At 44.5% G+C, this 19617-nt stretch overlaps 1 protein-coding gene across 5 annotated transcripts in view; it reads right to left on the minus strand.

Annotated features, from left to right (window-relative positions):
- The window catches only part of LOC100754902 (ubiquitin-like modifier-activating enzyme ATG7), a 222672-nt gene that overhangs the window by 157344 nt on the left and 45711 nt on the right, over positions 1–19617 (minus strand). For all 5 annotated transcript variants that reach the window (XM_035448952.1, XM_035448951.1, XM_027429133.2 and 2 more), the window contains exons 8-12: positions 10418–10506; positions 8595–8716; positions 3884–3974; positions 1715–1859; positions 400–558 (exon numbers count right to left, since the gene is read on the minus strand). In XM_035448952.1, the coding sequence (XP_035304843.1) occupies positions 400–558; positions 1715–1859; positions 3884–3974; positions 8595–8716; positions 10418–10506 (606 nt within the window). The remainder of the gene's footprint in view (positions 1–399; positions 559–1714; positions 1860–3883; positions 3975–8594; positions 8717–10417; positions 10507–19617) is intronic.

Below are 19617 nucleotides of genomic sequence, written 5' to 3' on the forward strand. Positions count from 1 at the left end.
TGCTGTTGCACCTGTAAGATTAGCTGGCTGGCCAGCTTCTGGGGACTCTCCTGTCTCTGCCTCCTTCTTACCATGGGAGCACCAGGATTGCACATGCATACTTCCATGCCTGGCTTTATAAGTTTTTTGAGGATTCAAATGCAAGTCTTCAAGCTTACACAGCAAGCACAGTATCCAATGACCCCTCTCCTCAATATTTTTGTAGTGTTTTTAAAAGGCTATCACCGGGGGGAGGCGGCAGGCTTGGTCATATGATGCCTGTCTGGGAGGAAATAACATGTCTGATCCTCAGTCACCAATACTACAGAGCCTTATGCCCCAGGATCCCCAGAATTTAAACATTTACAGAGTTTACAGGAGAAAAAAAACATAGATGTTCCCCCCAAATCATCAACATACCACTCCGGGAAATATTTTCTGGAGCCGTTCTGCTGCAGCCAGGGCTTTGGGCTTGCCACCAGCCAGACAATCTTCAAATTCATACAGAGGTTGTCTCACAGGGTTGGAGTAGGAGATCTTGGCATTATCCACAAATGTGACATGTCTGACGCCCCAGCCCTGCATGGAAACAGGATACCACGGTATACTCCTGATGAGCATGTCCCAGCACACATTTCTAGAAGTCTCTAAGAAGCACTTTGCTTCTGAGAAGCTGGGAACCTGGAAATATAGGAAACTACAGAAACTGAATTGTACAAATTCTGTTTTTTATCATTAGAATGGCAACTTCTTTTTAAAAGACAAGATAATGATATGCCAGGGCCTAGATTCCCAATCATTAGACCAGGAAGTATCAGTAATTCTTTCACAGAGTGTGTTATTCTTGACAGTGCCACCAGGGGAAGATGGCAGGTGAATGCTAGAAGAACTGTACTGTGTTGTTTCAAGGTTAGCAAGCACTCCAAGAAGTCTTTGGCTTCTCTTAATGAGTAACTAAGTATAAACATCAGCTCCTCCTGAAATGCATTTTGGATCTGAGTTAACTCCAGAGAAATGTCCATCAAGTCGTCCCCATATGAAACAATGAAGAACACTCTCAGAGTATTTCTCCACACCGGAGAAACCTTGCTTCTAATCCAGCCTTACAAGATGAATCTGTGTTTTAATGTCATGATGTCAGGGACATTTTCACAGATGAGAACATTTCTGGAAAGCTTTTTATTTAAAGATTTTTTTTTATTTTATGCATAGTGTTTTGTCTCAACATGTCTAAGAACATACATATAATGCCAGAGGAGTCCAGAAGAGGGTATTGGGTCTCCTGGAGCTGGAGTTACATGCTGTTGTGAGCTGCATGTGGCTGCTGGGAATTGAACACAAGTTTTCTCCAAGATTAGGCAGTGGTCCTAACCTCTGAACCATCTCTCCAACCCCTATATTTCTTCACCGTTTTATGGAACCACATAGTTTTAAAGTTGGACTAATAAGTTACAAAGGAAACTTTTTTTTGGCCTCTATTTCCTTCAGTGAGGACCACTCCTGGCATCAGTGGGAACATCCTCATGTATGAAATCTCACTACTTGTGAGAAGGGAACTGGGCTGGGACTAGAGGAGCTTCTGTCTCAAAGACTACAGATTGCCCTTAGAAGTACAGAGATGCTGAGGAGAGGAAAAAAGAATTGGAGGGAGGCACAAGGGTGTCTAGGAGATGAAAGGCAATAGTGCTAGAAAAAGAGACACAGCTGCACCGCTGCCACAGGCCCCCACACTCACCATCAGTGTCCTAGCCACATTACATCCCAGGGTGCCAGCTCCCAGCAGCAGGCACTTGACAGACACAACCTTGTCCAAGTCCAAGGTAGGGACCAATCGCCAACACATCAGCTTGAGATTCAGATCCACGGATGACTCAGCCAGCCTGGAAAAACGAGAGATCGATGTGCTGATGAATCATTTGAATGAAAAAAAGAAATAAAAAGGAAAGGACATGACAGCTCCTAGACATGGTGGAAGAGAAAGTTTATTGCAGATAAAAGAAAGCATAGCCAGAGGCAGGGACACCTGGGATAGTTCAGAGTGAACATGATCAGACTGAGCTGGGCCAGCTGAGGAGAGAGCGGGGGGGGGGGGGGGGAGAGCGGGGGAGAGCAAAAGAAGAGCCGCTGAGCAGGAGTGGCAGCTTGGACCAAGAGGCTGGCATACATGTGGTAGGGAGGATGCCCTCCTCCCCTGTAGACAAGGGAGCTGACCCTTCCCTTACTGGCTGCACCGCTCAGAAAAGTGGGTCCTGCACCTCACTGTAGATGGTGCAGGTGAATGGGCCTGAGAATGTGAGCTTGGGAGGCCCCACCCCTCATCTGCCATATGGTGGTATGAGCTGGGGAGAGATTCCCCCTTCTCTTGCCTGTGGCGAGTAGGAGAGAGTACTTTCCCTGCCCCTCACCAGCTGAAGCCGGGGCAATGCTGGAGATCTTACCCTGGTAGTGAGAGCAGGGAGAGCTGGTGGGATGAACAACTCTATAACTTTCCAGGCCCAAAATGAGGAGTTGGCCCACTCCAACATCCGCCCCATCTATGATCTGGTGGAGCACATGAAGGGGCCAGTTCTGTGGACCTCAAACTACAAGATATCTATGACACAAGGTAACAACAGGACATCCAGGAGTCCCAGTGAGGGCCCACTATCAATAGTGAGCAGAAACCTAGAACCAGACCAATGACTCTGCAAGGAACACTTGCAAGTAAAGATCTATGGACTAAAGGGTAAACTGTGTGACTCTCTGTGTCACAGTATAGCTTCCATGATGAGATTTGTCTTTTTTTCTATTAATTTTATTTTAGGGAGAGGTTGCAAGTGCAGAAGGCAGATACAAAGGGACGGGGAGATGAATGGGATCAAGATGAATGATGTGAAAGACACAAAGAATAAATAAAAAGAAATAAAAAGCAGAGAGAGACTGGCAGTCAAAATGGCTGGATTATATAGGGAAGGTCAGCCCAGCCCCTGGGATGGCAAGTTCAGGGTAGGGAGTGGAATATGCCAGCCATACCCTGTAACAGGCAGGGACTGAGGGGTGACGGGAGAACCTGGTGGCCAGGTCTGTTTTGATGTGTTAATGGGCACCTCAGTCATTTGACCCAGGTTTGAGATCTAACACATTCACATGTGCTCCAGTCTTAATTTCTAAGAGATAGACATGATAAGTGGGAGGAAACAAGATGGAAATAATTAGGCAATCAGAGTCAGAGTAAAAATAAGAGGAAGCTCGTAGGTAACAGAGAGGAGGAAGGTTACCACACAGAAAGCATGTCACTGTCCTCTGCGATTGCTGGCCTGGCCAAAGTTCCTATGTGGATCTCCTAACAGCAAGGTGAAAGGGAAAGTCAGAGCAGTCCGGGGCTACTGTATCAGCTTAAAAGAATGGCCCTTCCAAGAATGGAAAGCTCTCCCAGATCTTAATAAAGGGCACCAGATTCTCATTCTTGAAAGTGATGTGGTTTCTCCACAAATCAATGTTCCTTATAATATCCTTCAGGCAGGGCAGGTATATTCCACTCCCTACCCTGAACTCTCCATCCCAGGAGCTGGGCTATATAATCCAGCCATTTGACTGCCTGCATCCATGAATAAAGAACTAGAAAGGAAGCAAAGGCAGGTGGATTGCTGCAAGTTCCAGGCCTGCCAGGGCTGCATAGTAAGACTCTCTAAACGATAACAACCATAAAGACTAGAAAAGGCAGTGGTGAGGTCCAGGTGTCTGAGAGTCTGCACTGGAAACAAGAGTGGAGAAGCCATGCATGCCTCAGGATGTCTGTCACACTAACCCTCAAGACAACCAAGACCAGCAGTGGCTGGCTCACTACCAGGACCAGCATCCCTGAGCCACACAGCACAGGATCAGCCACAACCCGATGGACACGAGGGCACCCCGTCATGTCTACCTTTTGGGGTCCATGCATCCGCTGAGGTTCACCATCCTTGGTCCCATGCCTCCTTTCTGGTTCTTCTCCCAGCCAACAGCTTTAGGACAATCTTAAGGTAAACAAAACATAAAGTTTACTAAAAGGGGAAATAAAAACAAGTCTGAACTCATGTTTTCTGGCTTGTGTGGCAAGCACTTTACAGGCTAAGCCCTCTCACCCTAGCTGCCCTCTCTTCCCCCCACTTGGCCTTGTGTCTTCTTTTCACTTTGACCGTCCTCTTTTTTAGAAATTATTTTTATTTTATGTATGTGAGTGTTTTGCCTGCATATTAATTCACCACATGTATGCAGTGTTTTCAGGGGCCAGAAGAGGGCATCAGATTCCCTATAACTGGAGTCAGTTTTGAACCATCATATGGGTGCTGGGATTTGGACCTCTGCCAGAGCAGCCAGTGCTCTTAACTGATGAGCCATCTCTCCAGCCTGACTGCCCTCTTTTAACTCCTGTTTTAGGAGCCCCTGAAACTCCAATCCAAGAATTTCCAGAGTTTATCTTATTCTCTGCTACAAAGACTGATGGGATATTTCTACACATGTAGATCTGTCACTGTGGAGCACTCTTTCCATGTCCTGAAGTTAACAGAAACCCCCCAGGGCCACAAGACCTCCCACAATTTCTGCTGTTGTGTGGGACCTCTGTCCTCTTCTTTTCTCAAAGACTTCAGAATAAAGCTTCAACTCCTGAGCAGAGAACTCAGCCTTAGGTTACATTTCAGTATCACTTCCAATGTCTGCTTTAAGTAAGGCTCTGGGGCAGGGCTGGGCTGGGCTGGGTTGGGCCTGGGTTGGGCTGGGTTGGGCCTGGGGTTGGGCTGGGTTGGGGCTGCAGCTTGGTAGTAGAGCAATACTCAGTGTGTGAAAGCTGCAATAATGGAGCTGTGTTTCATTATCAGTTACACACACACTCACAAACACACTTACACACAGGCACACACACACATACATGCTAAAACACATGCACAGGCTTTAATACAAGACACACAGAACACTCACGCACACAAATATGCACATTCACACTCAAACTCCTGTACACTCAAACACTCACCTACACTAAGACACCCACAAATACACACTGACAAAAGTCATTCTGACAGTGTCATATTTACATATGCGCACATATGGACAGACATGCTCACTCAAATATACATTCACTCACACTCAGACACCCACACATCCACAAATACATTGACATTAGGTAGGTATGCATAATACATTCACCTACATATACTTTCAAAGATTAAACCATCACATACATGCAATACTGAAACATAGACACAGTCTTACACATGCTCACCCACATGCATACTGACTCATGCATCCACACTAACAGAGAAATGTGGACTCATATTCACATATGCACTTATAGGCTTGCATACCAAGTCACATACATATACTCACACTCACTCACACTAAGACAGACCCCCACACACATGCTCATGCCAACTTATTCAGATATATAGGTTCACAAATGCATGCTCACATACAGTCACAGTCACATGTATTCATTCACACATGGTATACATTTACACACATAAAAACACTCACACATAAGTACATGTAAAAATACTTAAAGGCCCTTTATGCACACAAACTTACAAACCCACACACATTCATATGTACATGTCTATACATGTTCACATACAAGTATCAGTTCACACAATCCTGATGTGGAGTATTAGTTGAAGATGTGTTACATTTGTTTATGCTGTGGAACATTTGTTTAATGATGCAAAGATGTGTTGCGTTCTTTTATGTTGCATTTGTTTTAACTCCATGAAGCTGTGTTACTTTGCCTGTCTTAAACACCTGACCGGTCTTATAAAGAGTTGAACAGCCAAAAGCTGGGCAGGAGAAAGGATAGGTGGGTCTGGGAGGCAAAGAGAATAAATAGATATCTGGGAAGAGAGATTGGGGAATGAAAGGAGAAGGAGAGGAGGACTCTAGGGGTCAGCTACCCAGCCATACAGCCCCCCACCTACACAGCCAGCCACGGAGTAAGTAAGAAGAAAAGAAAGGTATATAGAAGAGAGAAAGAGAAAAGTCCAGAGTCAAAAGGTAGCCAGGATAATTTAAGAAAAGCTTAATAAGTAATAATGAGCCTCTGTGTGCTTATTTGGGAGCTGGGTGGCAGGTGCCAAAGACCAAAGAGAGAAAAAAAAAAAACAAAACAACCAACTACACAACCCTCCCATATGTGTGCAAGCCCACAAACACTAACACTCCAAACCATACATATAAAATATCCTCTCACAGGCACAGACACATGTGTGCACACAATTACACAAACCCTCATGCTTGCACACTCACTAATGCACACACTCACATGTTCACTTTTAAGGACACACTCAAGCACACACACACTCAAACTCATGCATATGCTCAGATGAAGGTGACAGGACTCCTTTCCTAAGGGACAAAAGCCTTCAGAGCTCCTCATTCACTTTCTACTGTGAATTCATTATTCTAAACTGTCCTTATGTTATATTTTAAAAATGCTTTTCAGATACTACCACCATGACACAAACCATGGTCTCCCTTTATACAAACAGCATCTAAGACAACTGGACATTTCAAATTAAAATATCTACATATAAGCCTCCCCTTTCTATCTATCTGTCTGTCTATCTATCTATCTATCTATCTATCTATCTATCTATCTATCTATCTATAGGAACTCATGTAGCCTTGAACTCATGACCCTTCTGCCTCCACTTCCCAAGTTCTGGGACCACAGGCATGTGCTACCATGCTTGGTTGGCTACAGCCATTGCTAAGAAAATTAGATGCATTGTAAACTTATTAATAATGAAAAAGACTACATATGGAGATTAGTAATCTGCTCCTATATAAGCCATCCTCATAACACACAGCCTAAATGAAGGAAGAATGTGTTGGGAATGAGATGATGCCCACTCACAGCCGGGAACCAGGCAGAGCACAGGGGCAGGAGAAGCTGGGATTGCAGCCCATCCCCAGCAGTGGCCACGGCTGCTTCAGCCAGTGCACAGAGAAGCCTTCTACCTACTGTGGAGGTTTTGCCTCTTCTCACATCACTGCTGTTTCAACTGTGGGATGCCTTAGATAGAGAGCCATGTGTCACTTAATGACAGGGGAGTTCTGAGAAATGACAGGCTGCTGGCTGACCTGCTCTGAAAACGCACAGAGTACGTTTACACAAATTAAGAGGCCATAAGATCCCTAGGCAACAGACTCTTAAGGGACCACCATGCTATGTGATGTGATGTTGTTATGACACACATAGCTACACTGAAGAGTGTGGCTATGGAAACGCCTTGGGCTCACATCATGATGCTAAGTAAGTCGTCATAATGTTTATTATAGAGCTTTATTTGCAGCTAAGTAGAAACACTAATTTATATATGTAAAACAAAAGGAAAATGCCCCTTCTAAGATGAGTAACCACTCTTCAACATGGAGTATGAAGAAGATGGAGATGTAGAATGAACCTAGGCCTGGGATTGAAAAGCATAAGTCACACCAGAGAGAGCAGCAGGGTGGCTCGGTGCAGACATAGGAAGACAGTGTCCTCATGGAATAAAATTAGGAGCATTGGAAAGGGGTCTGGTGGCTGCATCTTCTTGGCTTCACTTTTTAGTGACTCTCCACATACCCTATCTTTGAGTTGCAACTTAAAGACAACTTAGTGCATCCAAAGGGAGCATGCCATGGAGCTATTTCAGGATGCACCAGAAGAGGGCGCCAAGCCAAAAGCTAATCAGAAAGCCTCTGAATGGAGGGAGTGGCTTCCTCCCTGGACCAAGCAGAGGATTCTCTGTTCACCTCTCGGGTTGTATTCATAATCTTCATGCTGGAGCACAGAGTCAACAAGAAAGAGGCAATCTTGGGTCTTTTCTGACTTCAGCACTTGGGTAGAGACGAGCACTGAAGAAAACTGCCTTATCAGGAGGAGCTGTGCAATCTATATGGAGCTGCACTGTGATGCAGGGGATTCACCTGGAAAGAACTATGCACAGTGATCGTGTGGACAGTAAGCTTAAAAGAGCCCTGAGTGAGCAGCATCATAGACTGGACACTAACTACGTGGTGACTTCACACAGTACTTTATGGTGTGTGTATCTTCCCCATTCACTCAAACTTGGGCATGAATTCTACCTTGAGTGTATGTGCATTGCATGTGTGTACATACACTTTGAATAAATTTGCACAGACACATCTAACACTGTTTGTAAAATGCCCCGAAGACTGTTTCCTAATCTATAAAACCTGGATAAACGCTAATACCTGCCAGGCAAGGGTGAGAGAAGGCATTAGACGTGGAAGGAGAAATGCCCCTTTGCTGACTGATACTCTGTTCTGAGAACAGGGTCACACACACCTTCAAGTACTCAATGAATAAACACGTTAATTAATTAACAACTTCACCCTTCCTGGAGGAAGAGGCATGAATAAAGAATTTGTGTTGTTCAAAAATGAAACAAATAAAAATAAAGCTGGAGAAACCCCCACCCCACCCCCAGACTGAAAAACTCCATTGGAGAAGCTGCCAAACAACTCAGCCTCTGCTCAGGGCTGAACACAGCTGCCCTCTCTTCCAGGTAGGTGCTCACACTGCCTGCGAGATGGGAGCCGTGTCTTCTGGGTCTCTGGTCACTCATCATTACACACATTGGCAAAAACTTGCCAATTACCTGGGCTAAATGCCATTTCTGGAAGTTTCACCTCGAAGATGATGCTGTGGGCCACATCTCTCGTCCCCTGCATGGTGCGGTCTCGAAAGCAGAGGACTTCAACAGACTGGAAACTGCCGCTCCTGTTGCCCACACCGGGTTTGTGTTTATTTCATTTGATAAGAAAGGAGGAGAAAAAGAGCTGGCGTAAGTGTTTTCCAGGCCAGCTGCAGAGAATTCAGGGCACGCAATCACTTCTGTCTGACCTCCTTAACCTTGGAGAGATTTTGAGCACATTCGTGCAAGTACCCTCTGTCTGTGCATTTTAGAGTCTGGCTGCCAATTTAGCTGGGATTTTTTTTTTTCCTCAGGTGAATTTTTCTATAGCAGTCACACAGCAGACAGATAATTCTGACAAAGAAAGCTTTTAAATCTGGGGTGGGATGCTCCCAAGATCTTAACATGGGACTCCTAAGGCCCATTGCCAGAAGCCAGGAGATACACAGCAAAAGTGCTGGACTGGCTGAGTGCATGAATAACCAGTCTCTCTAGGGGCTGTCAATATTTGTCTATCTTCATATTTTAGAGTAAACATTTTTTACTTAAGTAAATCAAACACAAAGAAAAATCACACAATCCCTCTAAGCTTGACTACACCTATCTGGACCATCCCCTTCTAGGGCCCCATAATGGCTTTGCCTGTTTTGAACTACATAAGTGGAATCATGACATGTATTCCTTTCAGGCTGGCTTAATTCCCTCAATGTTGTGTTTAAAAAACCATCTATAGCCAGTTGTAGTGGTGCATACCTTTAATTTTAGCATTCAGGAGGCAGAGGCAGGCAGATGTCTGTGAGTTCTAAGTCAACCATGACTACACAATAAGACTCTGTCTTTACAAAAAGGCAAAAATGTGATGCATATACACACATGGGCAAAACACTCAATACACGTAAAATTTAAAATAAGCCTTAAAAAAATAGAAAGAAAAGCTATGCATGAAGACATGCTCAGATAGGACACCTGCTGTGAGGAGCCTCCTATGCCTCTGTTATCCATTCAGAATGGAAGAGGACAAGGTTGGGGCTGGTAACCACAGTGCTGCTATACACTGTGTGCATGCTTGTGTGTGCCTGTGTGAGCATGTGTGCCTCTGTGTGTGTGTGTGTGTGTGTGTGTGTGTGTGTGTGTGTGTGTGTGTGCTGCTTGCATCCAGCCTGTAACCCTGTAAGCAACAAGCTCAGAATGTCACCACAGAGCCATGGTTTTTTTTAACTCCAGCAGATCCTGCCACAAGTGTCACAGCATATTTTGTGAATCTTGCTGCCTTCCATTTCAACTCTACCTGTCATGGTCACTTTCCTTAGGTGATTTTGGCGGGGCTGTGGCTGCTGACTTCTTATAGGTTTAATGTTATTTCCTTGATATCCAATGATGCTGAATGTCTTATCAAGTGTAAGTTGGCTCTTCCCAATGCCCATTTTTATTATTTTAGGATTAGGGAATTTTTCAAAGGTGGGAGGTAGTAACAATAGGAAATTCCTGTCTAAAAGCAGGAAGGCAGGACTGGAGAATGTCAGTGTCATGGCCTCTGGCTATGACCTATGACCTCACCACCGTCTAAATGTCTTCAGCATAGTACAGGCTGGGGCTGGGGCTCCTTAGTAGACCTGCTTAGGAGCACCAGGGGTAGAAACTGGACCACAGCTAATTTAATTGACTTATTTTCTAGTTTCTACACCAGGAATGAAATCAACACACTTAAGGAAAGATGCTGACATAAATAGACCCACTGTGGGAAACATATAGATGAAGACACACAGACATGACACACATGTAAATACCATCTGTGGGCTGCCAGGACCAAAAAATTCCTCAACGGCCATCCAGGATACTGGGCTAGGTTACAGGGATCGTACACACCAACTGTTATCTGTGAACAGAAAACACTTGCTGAGAGCCACACACCAGGTCAGTTTGACAGGACCACACACTGCTAACACTCCACAGAAAGTAGACACTTGGTGGAAGGTTAAAGGGAAGAAAGCCTTGGGATCTCATCCTAGATGACAGGACTCCTTCACAGGAAAGAACTGGAACATTTTCCCTGTGCTCCCTGGCCTGGCATTCAGCATGGCAGAAAGCAGGAACTAGGGAGTTCAGAAAAACAAAACAAAACAAAACAAAAAAAACAAAAAAAAAAAAAAAACCTGGAAGGAAGGGAAGGAGGGAGGGACAGAGGGTCAAAAGAGGGCAAAGGACAGTCTACCTTCAGAACTTACAGAGGAAAGCCCTCTTAGAGAAATGCAAGCTGTAAGAATGGCTCATCTGTGTATGATGAAGACAGAAAGTCAGAACAAGGCCTACACTCAGAGTCTACAGTCAGTTCAAGTTAAAAAGCTAGATGCTTGCACAGTGCACAGTGGGAACACATATTCCTCCCACCTGTCTCCACTGCTCCCTCAACCCTGACTTCCATTTGGATAATTGTATTCAACTTCAAACCACAGGCCTTCAGTGAGGGCTTTACTTGGGGAGACACAGAGCTGCCCTCCTCCCAGAGCCATCATACACTGTAGGGGACATGTACCTTTTCCCTTCTCCTCTCTGTTGAAAGGCACCTTGCCTCTGGGTCCCAGATCAATCTATCAATCATCTCTCTCTCTCTCTCTCTCTCTCTCTCTCTCTCTCTCTCTCTCTCTCTTCTTTCTTTCTCCCTTCCTTCCTTCCTTCCTTTCTTTCTTTCTTTCTTTCTTTCTTTCTTTCTTTCTCTTCCTTCCTTTTTGAGACAGAGTTTCTCTGTGTAGTCCTGGCTGTCCTGGAACTCACTCTGTAGACCATGTCGGCCTGGAACTCAGAGATATGAGTTCTGCCTCTGCCCCGTCCTGAGTACTGGGATTAAAGGTGTGTGCCACCACACCCAGCCAGATATTGTTTTCTAAAAACCATTCTCCAATAAAAGATGTCAGGGTGCCTTGGACACATGGCCGAATTTAGAGCTAGGAAAGAAAAAACCACAAGATATGCCTTGGCCATTTTATAGTACGAGAAAAAATAAAGTGCTCAAGGGAAAAGAATAAAAAAAGAATGAGGCCACATCAGGGAAATTAAGAGAGCAGCACAAAGAGCCCGAGTGTCCAAACAGGAGCAACCAGGGGGAAATACCCTAAACTGCGCAGAGTGTCTATGGCCCATGGCAGGGCATAGTGCATGCCAGGCTCCGAATTCCATCCTCAGCTCTGCCAAAGAAATTGATAACCCCATACCCATCAATGTGTATAGATGCTACCTTTTCAGGAGAGGCACTTAATCCTCCTATCTCTGAGGGAAGACTGAACTGAGGGATTTGTTTCCAGAGCAAAAATAGTAACTTTACAGGAGAAGGCTGTAAGCAAGAGTGCCATGTGCACATCAGGGGTCCCTGGGGAGGAGAGAAGAGCAGGGGAACTTGACTACATTTGGATTCTTGAAAAAACCCATAACCACATTCTTTTGTAAAAATTATTTATTATTTTTCATACAATATTTTGACCATATTATTTCTCCTCCATCAACTTCTCCCACCTCCCATGCCCACCCAACTTTATGTTCTTTCTTAATAAAACAAAAGAAAACAAGTACCAACACAAATGCGCAAACTATACAAAAAAAAAACAACAACCCAATAAGACTAAAATACTGAAACAAAACTAGATCAGTCATGGGGCTAGGGAAAAATCTACTATTATTCTGGTAAATAAATATAGCAATCAAATGACTCCTAATGACATAATACTACACCCATCGATCAGAGCGTTCATTGCTCAACACTCATCAGAGAAGCTGCTTCTTGCAGTAGATGGGAACTAACAGAGAGACTCACAACCAGACAATGTGTGGAGAGCGAGAGACTTGGGAGCACTCAGACCTAAACGGGATGTCTTGCAGAAGAGGAGGCAGAAAGATTGTAAGAGCCAGAACTGGTGGATGATTCCAAGGAAACAGCAGGATGGATATACATGAACTCACAGACTGTGGCAGTATACACAAGGCCTGCACTGGTTCAAGCCCAACAAGGACACAAAGTCCCACCCGGTAACCAAGATGTTACCTGCAATTAATACTCAATGTCATTGGTGATATCAGCCATACTGCAGGGCAGGCCCCATGGCTAGTAGTAGTTGGCCAATGCATAACAAACTCATCAATGCAAAATATATATATATATATATATATATATATATATATGTTTTAAAAGTTGTTTTATATATATATAAAATCTGGTGCCCTCATTGGTTTGTTTTTTTTTTCTCTCTCCACTAGTTTGTTTTTGTTTGTTTGCTTGTTTGTTTTAATTTGTTTGTGTCTATAATCACATTCCAATAAGAAAACAGATATTCTGAAAACATAGCTGAACAGTCAAACTGTCAAGGTCAACAATATAAGACAGTTTAGAGAGCCCAAGAGATTAAGGAGACACAACACTACTGCAGAGTAATAACGTTCTGACTCAGGAGCTACTGGGAAAAGGCAGATGACTGCAGCTTCCCTGGCTCCTAAGCTCAGTAGAGGGAGCAGTGATGGAAGGTAACAATGTAATAATGTTAAGGAAAACTGAAACTCACAAGGACACACTGGAACTCTGCACCCACTCTTGGCAACTAACTTCTTTTTGATATTTTCCCAGTTATCTTTAAAAACTAAGTGTATGGCCGGGTATTGGTGGCACACACTTTTAATCCCAGCACGCGGGAGGCAGAGGCAGGAGGATCTCTATGAGTTCGAGGCCAGCCTGGTCTCCAGAGCGAGTGCCAGGATAGGCTCCAAAGCTACACAGAGAAACCCTGTCTTGAAAAACAAAAACAAAAAAAATTAAGTGTATGAATGTTTTCCTTGCATGTATGTATCTGTACCACAAGAGACTTGTGCCCACGGAGGTCAGAAGAAGGCATTGGATCCCCTGAAACTGGAGTTATGCATAGTTGTAAATTGGTACATGGGTGCTAGGAATCAAACCTGGGTCCTCTGGGAGAGAAAGCAAATGCACTTCATCTCTCCAGGCCCACTAGTTACTTTTAAAAAGTTGTTTTAAATTTTTATTTTATGTGTATGGGTGTTATGCTTGCATGCATGCCTGTGCACTGTGTGTGAAGTACCAGAAGAGGGTATCAGAGTTTCTGAAACTGGATTTACAGATGGTTGTGAACTACCATGTAAGTATTGTGAATCAAACCCTGGTCCTCTGGAAGAGCAGTCAGCACTCTTAACCACTGAGCCATCTCTCTAGTTCCTGTAACTATCTTCTATAAGTCTAAAGTCATTCCAAATAAAAGTTAAGTTTTAATGATGAGGAGGATGCTGAGTGTCTAGAGCGCACCAAGAATCCTTTTCATCCTCCATGATCTTAGACATATAGTAGCTGTCCAGTAAATGTTTGTTGAATGATAGAAATATGGATGAACAAAGGCCAGGATGGACTCTGGCTTGTGTCTAGCACCTGCAAGTCCTGGGTTTGATTCCCAGCACTGCCAGGAAGCAAAACAAAATTAAAAAAAAAACAAACAAACAATAAAACAGTCCAAAGGCTGAACACAAATGGATGGGAGGGAAGGAAGTGAGAATGAGGGAAGTAGGCAGAGAATCATGCAGCCATGGATTTCCTTTATAAGCATAATGTAGGTTAAAGAAAAACAAGGTTGATATGTGCTCATGTACATAAACAAAATTTGTATGTGTGTGGAAAGCAGGGAGGGGAAGGAGAGGGAGAGAGAGGCAGTGACAGATACTGGGGAAATGTTAGATATTGGGGATACATGGGTTCTGGGGACTGACCTTGGGTCACCAGGTTTGAACTGTAAGCAGCTTTTCCCACCAAGCCATGACACCACCACCACGACCATCCCTTCTTTTTGAAACAGGGTTTCACTATGCAGAGTGGCTGGACTGGAACTCACTCTGTAGACCAGGCTGGCCTCAAGCTTACGGAGATCTGCCCGCCTCTGCCTCCCGAGTGTTGGGATTAAAGGTGTGTACCGGAACACCTAGTTCTGTCTTACTTTTAGTTTAAATTAGCTCAGAAACTTTATGTATTTATTTCATACAATGTTCAGTGTGGTGTAAGCCAAAAGCAGAATCGGAAGTAACACTTAAGATTGAAAAAAAAAAAAAAAAAACCAACCAAAACCCAAAAACCAACAACCAACAACCCCACAGCCATACCATATTACCAACAGCCAAAGAAACCTCTGTCCACCTCTTCATGCATAACTGTGGTAGAATATTATTTTAAGGTGTGTGACTTTTATTTATGCAGCATTTGTTTAACTCTGAGATTGGGTTACTGTGCCCTGACTAAAATACCTGGTGGCCCTAATAAAGAGGTGAATGGCCAATAGCAAGGCAGGAGCAAGGATAGGCGGGGCTGGCAGGCAGAGAGTATAAATGGAAGGAGAAACGAGGAGAGGAGGCCATCAGGGGTCAGCCATCCAGCCACACAGTCAGCCCTAGAGTAAGAAGGAAAGATAAACAGAAGTAAGGAAGATAAAAACCCAGAGGGAAAAGGTAGGTGGGTTAATTTAAGATAAGAAAAGCTGGTTAGAAACAAGCCAAGCTAAGGCTGGACATTCATAAGTAAGAATAAGCCTCTGTGTGTGATTTACTTGGGAGCTGGGTGGCGGCCCCCCAAAAGAGTAAAGAAAAAACAATTACAATATGCATAGCTACTGTCCTGGCTGGCTTTCTCTTTTTTTTTCCCCTTGTCAACTTGACACAAGTTAGAGTTATCTGGGAAGAGGAACTAAAACGCCTCCAGCAGACTGCCTGTAGGCAAACCTGTAGCACATTTTATTGATGAATGATTGATGTGGGTGGGCTTAGGTGCTGACAGTGTCACTCCTGGGCAGGACACCCTGGGCTGTATAAGAAAGCAAACTGAGCAAGCCAAGTCAGTAAGCAGCTCTCCTCCACAGCCTGTTTTCGTTCCTGCCTCCAGGTTCCTGCCTTCACTTTCCTTCATAATAGAATACAACTGAGATGAAATAAATTCTTTCTTCCCCAAATTGCTTTGCTTATGGACTTTACCACAGCAGTAGAAATCCTAGCTAAGACAACTACCCTTAACTATTCTTTACATAAATATATTTGCATGACTACCTCTAAACAGAAGTGGGATCATGCCATAAGTGCAGATTTATGTCTCTCATCGCACATAAGCTCTTCCTGGCCTGTGAATGTTCTACAGCCATTTCAAGTAGTGGCTGTGGCGGAGATGCATAATGCCTTTTCTGCGTCCTACTGGAAGACAGGTCCATTTTCATCTATCCTCAACCTCAGAAAATGAAATTTACTATAACCAACATCTAGTTAACACATTAGTTCACAGATATCCTCTATATTTATTTGCTACTTTCTTGATTATGTAAAAATTTCTCAGTTTTTGAAGTCTTTTCTAGACATATATTCATGTCTTCAGGACAAATACATATGTGTCTTCTTAAAAATAAATTCTCTTCAGTTAAATAAAATATTGTCAGCATACAGAGAACTTTTATGAACACAGCTATCAAAGCCATGCTGAGCCCTGCCAAAGTCAAGCATTTAATCCCATGGGCCTTGCTGGTCCTATGTGAATTGTGAGGAAAATCATGGTACCCACCTAAATGGGCTGCTGTGGAGATTTAGTGAGATGACCCTGCACACACACAGCCTGGCATGCTCCCAGTACTATTAACATCTGCAGGCGTGCCTCACGGCCTCCAAGGAGCATTCAGTGACCTGCATCTCTATCAAACTTCTCAGTAATTCTGATGCAGCTGCTCCAGTCCGTGAACTTGAATTTGAGAAGCACTAGAGAGGTTAGTCCTGGAACCAAGAGAACAAAACCAAACCAAACCTGTGGGGTTTTTTCTCATGTCCTCAAAAACCATGCACTGGCTCTGTGGCTTCTCATGGCACTCACTATGGTGTGCAAGCTGGAGCATCAGTGTCCCTGGGGAACTCTGCCTTCTCCTCAGCCTGCTAGCTCAGAGGAACCTGTGGTCTCCTAGGTTGATGTTGAAACCTGGGTTCCAACATCAGTGCTTTCCTCACCCTGCCATGGCGATGCTTCTCATGCTATACTTAGCTGCCCTGAGGAGAGCTTTAAAAAACAAAAAACAAAAAACAAAAAAACAAAACAAAACAAAAAAAACTATTGCTGCCTGGGCTCCAAGTCCAAAGGTTCTGATCAACCAGCCTGGGACTTGGCTTCAGCAGTGAGTTTTGGTCCTAGGGCTAGAAGCCAGGGCCTAACCTGTGCTACAACAGCACTCAAAACGGGGCCTCACATGTGCTACAACAGCACTCTAACACTGACTGCATCCTCAGCACCATCACGGGATCTCAGATGGTTCTAACAGCAGCTGAAGACCACCGCTCAACAGTGTGTAGCAGTTTCTTGAAAGAGTGGACGCATGCCTGGAAGCTTCTTGCACGCATGTACACATCCCCTCTGACCGCACTATGTGTTCAGCAGACACCCAGGACATTCTTCTGCACAATCATTTCTGCACTAACACTTTTAGACTCTAAGAAAAAGAGAACTTGCTTAAAGTGTGGTTCACAGCCGTTTTTTCCATACTGTAACTGATTGTTTCTTGAGCCACTGTGTATTCCTGACTCAAGGGCCACACATGATGAAACATGATTATCACACTGGGCAGAAAAAAAGGAGGATCCAACACATCCGATATATACAGTGATTGTTAGACATTCCTGATTTTAGAAAAATTGATAACATTGTTTGCAGGACAGAACAAAAAGGTAGGAGGACCCAAAGGTAGGAGCAATGTGGGGTACTCCCTTCCATCCTGGCACCTAGCACAGCAACTGCTCCTCAGCAGTAGGAGCTGCAAACAACTGAACCAGCCAGCTTCTCCAGGCCCCGTTACACTACCCTCTCCCCTCTACTTGTTCCCAGTATCTGGGCATTGGTCCTGGCACAGCTAGAGCAGGGAGGCTCTGTCTGAGTGACTGAGAACGGAAGCTCATATACAGAACCACAGTACAGAATCCTTAAGTTCCATTCCCTTCTCTCTTCATTCAGAGTCAGTTTTAACACTGGAATTCTCCTGGCTGAGGATGTGGGGTGGGGGGTGGGGTGGCTAGCAAGCAAGAGAGCTCTGAGATATGAATTACAGCATCTCTTTGAGCTCCTCTGCCCTGGGTGCCAGCCACACCTCCACCTGGCACTCTTCTGCTGCCCCCTTTTTACTGTTCCCCATTATGCCGCAAGAAAGTGGGAGAGAGAAGGTGGCTTTACTCTTTCTGTGACAGCAGAATGCTTATGCTAAGGCAGAGGGCTTACACGGTGTAAAGGGACTGTCCACTGTCAGCAGGTGTGTGCTAACTCTGCAGCTAACTGATTTCAAGACCCCAAGGAAGTTTCTCCATTGCCTGCAGATGAAAGGGTTGAGGAGCTGAGGACAGTGTGTGCAGTGCTTGTCTAGCAGACGAAGAGCCCCGTGTTCAATCCTCAGCACCATATAAAACAGAGCAATGGTGCACACCTGTAAGTCTAGTACTCAGGGGCTGGAGGATCAGTTCAGGTCATTCTTAGCTACATGGGGAGTTTGGAGCAAGCTTGGACTGTGGGGCCACATCTCTATCCCTAGCACCAAAATGAAAGGAGGAAGGCAGGGAGACAATGAGGAGGGAAGGACCAGAACAAAGGAACCAGAAAGGAAGGAAGGGAAGGGGGGTAAGGAGTAAGGAAGGGAAGGAGAGAAAAGGAAAAGTGCTGACTTGTTTCATCTCAAAGGCCTCTTTTCAGATGTGGAGAATTTTGGGTGACCTTGTAGAGAAAAAAGGAATCACAGCTAAGGCCAGAACAGCAGAGCCCGGTGAAGCTCGGTTCCACAGGGTCCAAGAGCACCCGAAAGGCATTTAGAAAGAGCCTCAGTATCAACCCAGATAATGACATTCCTCTAGAGGATCTGAGTTTCAACTGTCAAATGTGACCTCAAAAAAAAAAAAAAAAAAAAAAAAAGTTGGCCCATGTCCTATATGTCTTACTCTTCAGTGACCTTTAGTAACTGACTTAACATCTCTGAGCTTAATTTTCTCATCGCTCAAGTGATTCTCACCTGCATTCAGCACAGACTGAGAACAGGGCTATCACACAAGGAACAGTAACCATAGCAACACCACAGACACCCCCAGCTGCAGCCACCTCCTCACATCCTGTTCCAGTTTAGTCCATCACCACAGACCACCTCCATCTTCAGTTCCAAGGACCCTTTATAACTAACTGGTAGAGAAAACTGAGGGCGCGAGGGCCAACTGATCAACACTCTCTGGGTCTCAAGCATAACACCCACACACGCAGATTGGACCCACGTGCTATCTGCATGGTATGAACTAGAACATTATAGCCCATGCCACAGCAGATGCCCACCTCAGAAAAGAAGTGCATTTCTGGGTAGGAAGGGAATCATCTAACGGGAAATCTTTGGGCAGAAATGACCAGGAACCAGTTTCTTAGAATGCCCCGACCTCAGATGAGCCATACAGAGCACGGGTGATTAGTTAAAGAGGAACATCTACCATGTACCCACAAACCAGGGTCAGGCTGAAAATGCTTGAAGGGAGCTCTCCTATGGAGACAAGCATGCAGGGGACAGACATGTACCACACAGGAAATGACAGAGCCCACTTGACAAGAGGTTAAGTATTAAGTATCATTTAATCTTCCTTTAAGGATTTGAAAGTGACTCCAAAGTCTCTTGGTGTTTCAGGAGTTAACTTGGAGCCTTAGTCTCAGGAGGATTTATATACGGGCCAGTGAGTGACCAGCCTAATGACAGAGATAAGGACTGACTAGGAGTCCTGGGTTCTAAACCTGACTTTGCCATAAAGTGACTGCATGAACTGGGCTGAATCATTTCCTTTTATGACAAAGCAAAGCAGAATTGAAAAGGAAGGCTGTTCTGATGGTTTATAAGTAAGTGTTCCTTTCTGCTTTGCTGAGAGTGTACAGCTTGGTGAAGTGGCACAGCTGGCATCTGGCGACTGTCCATGGAGCAATTTG

Source organism: Cricetulus griseus, chromosome 8 (assembly GCF_003668045.3).
Source record: "Cricetulus griseus strain 17A/GY chromosome 8, alternate assembly CriGri-PICRH-1.0, whole genome shotgun sequence".
Lineage (NCBI taxonomy): Eukaryota > Metazoa > Chordata > Mammalia > Rodentia > Cricetidae > Cricetulus > Cricetulus griseus.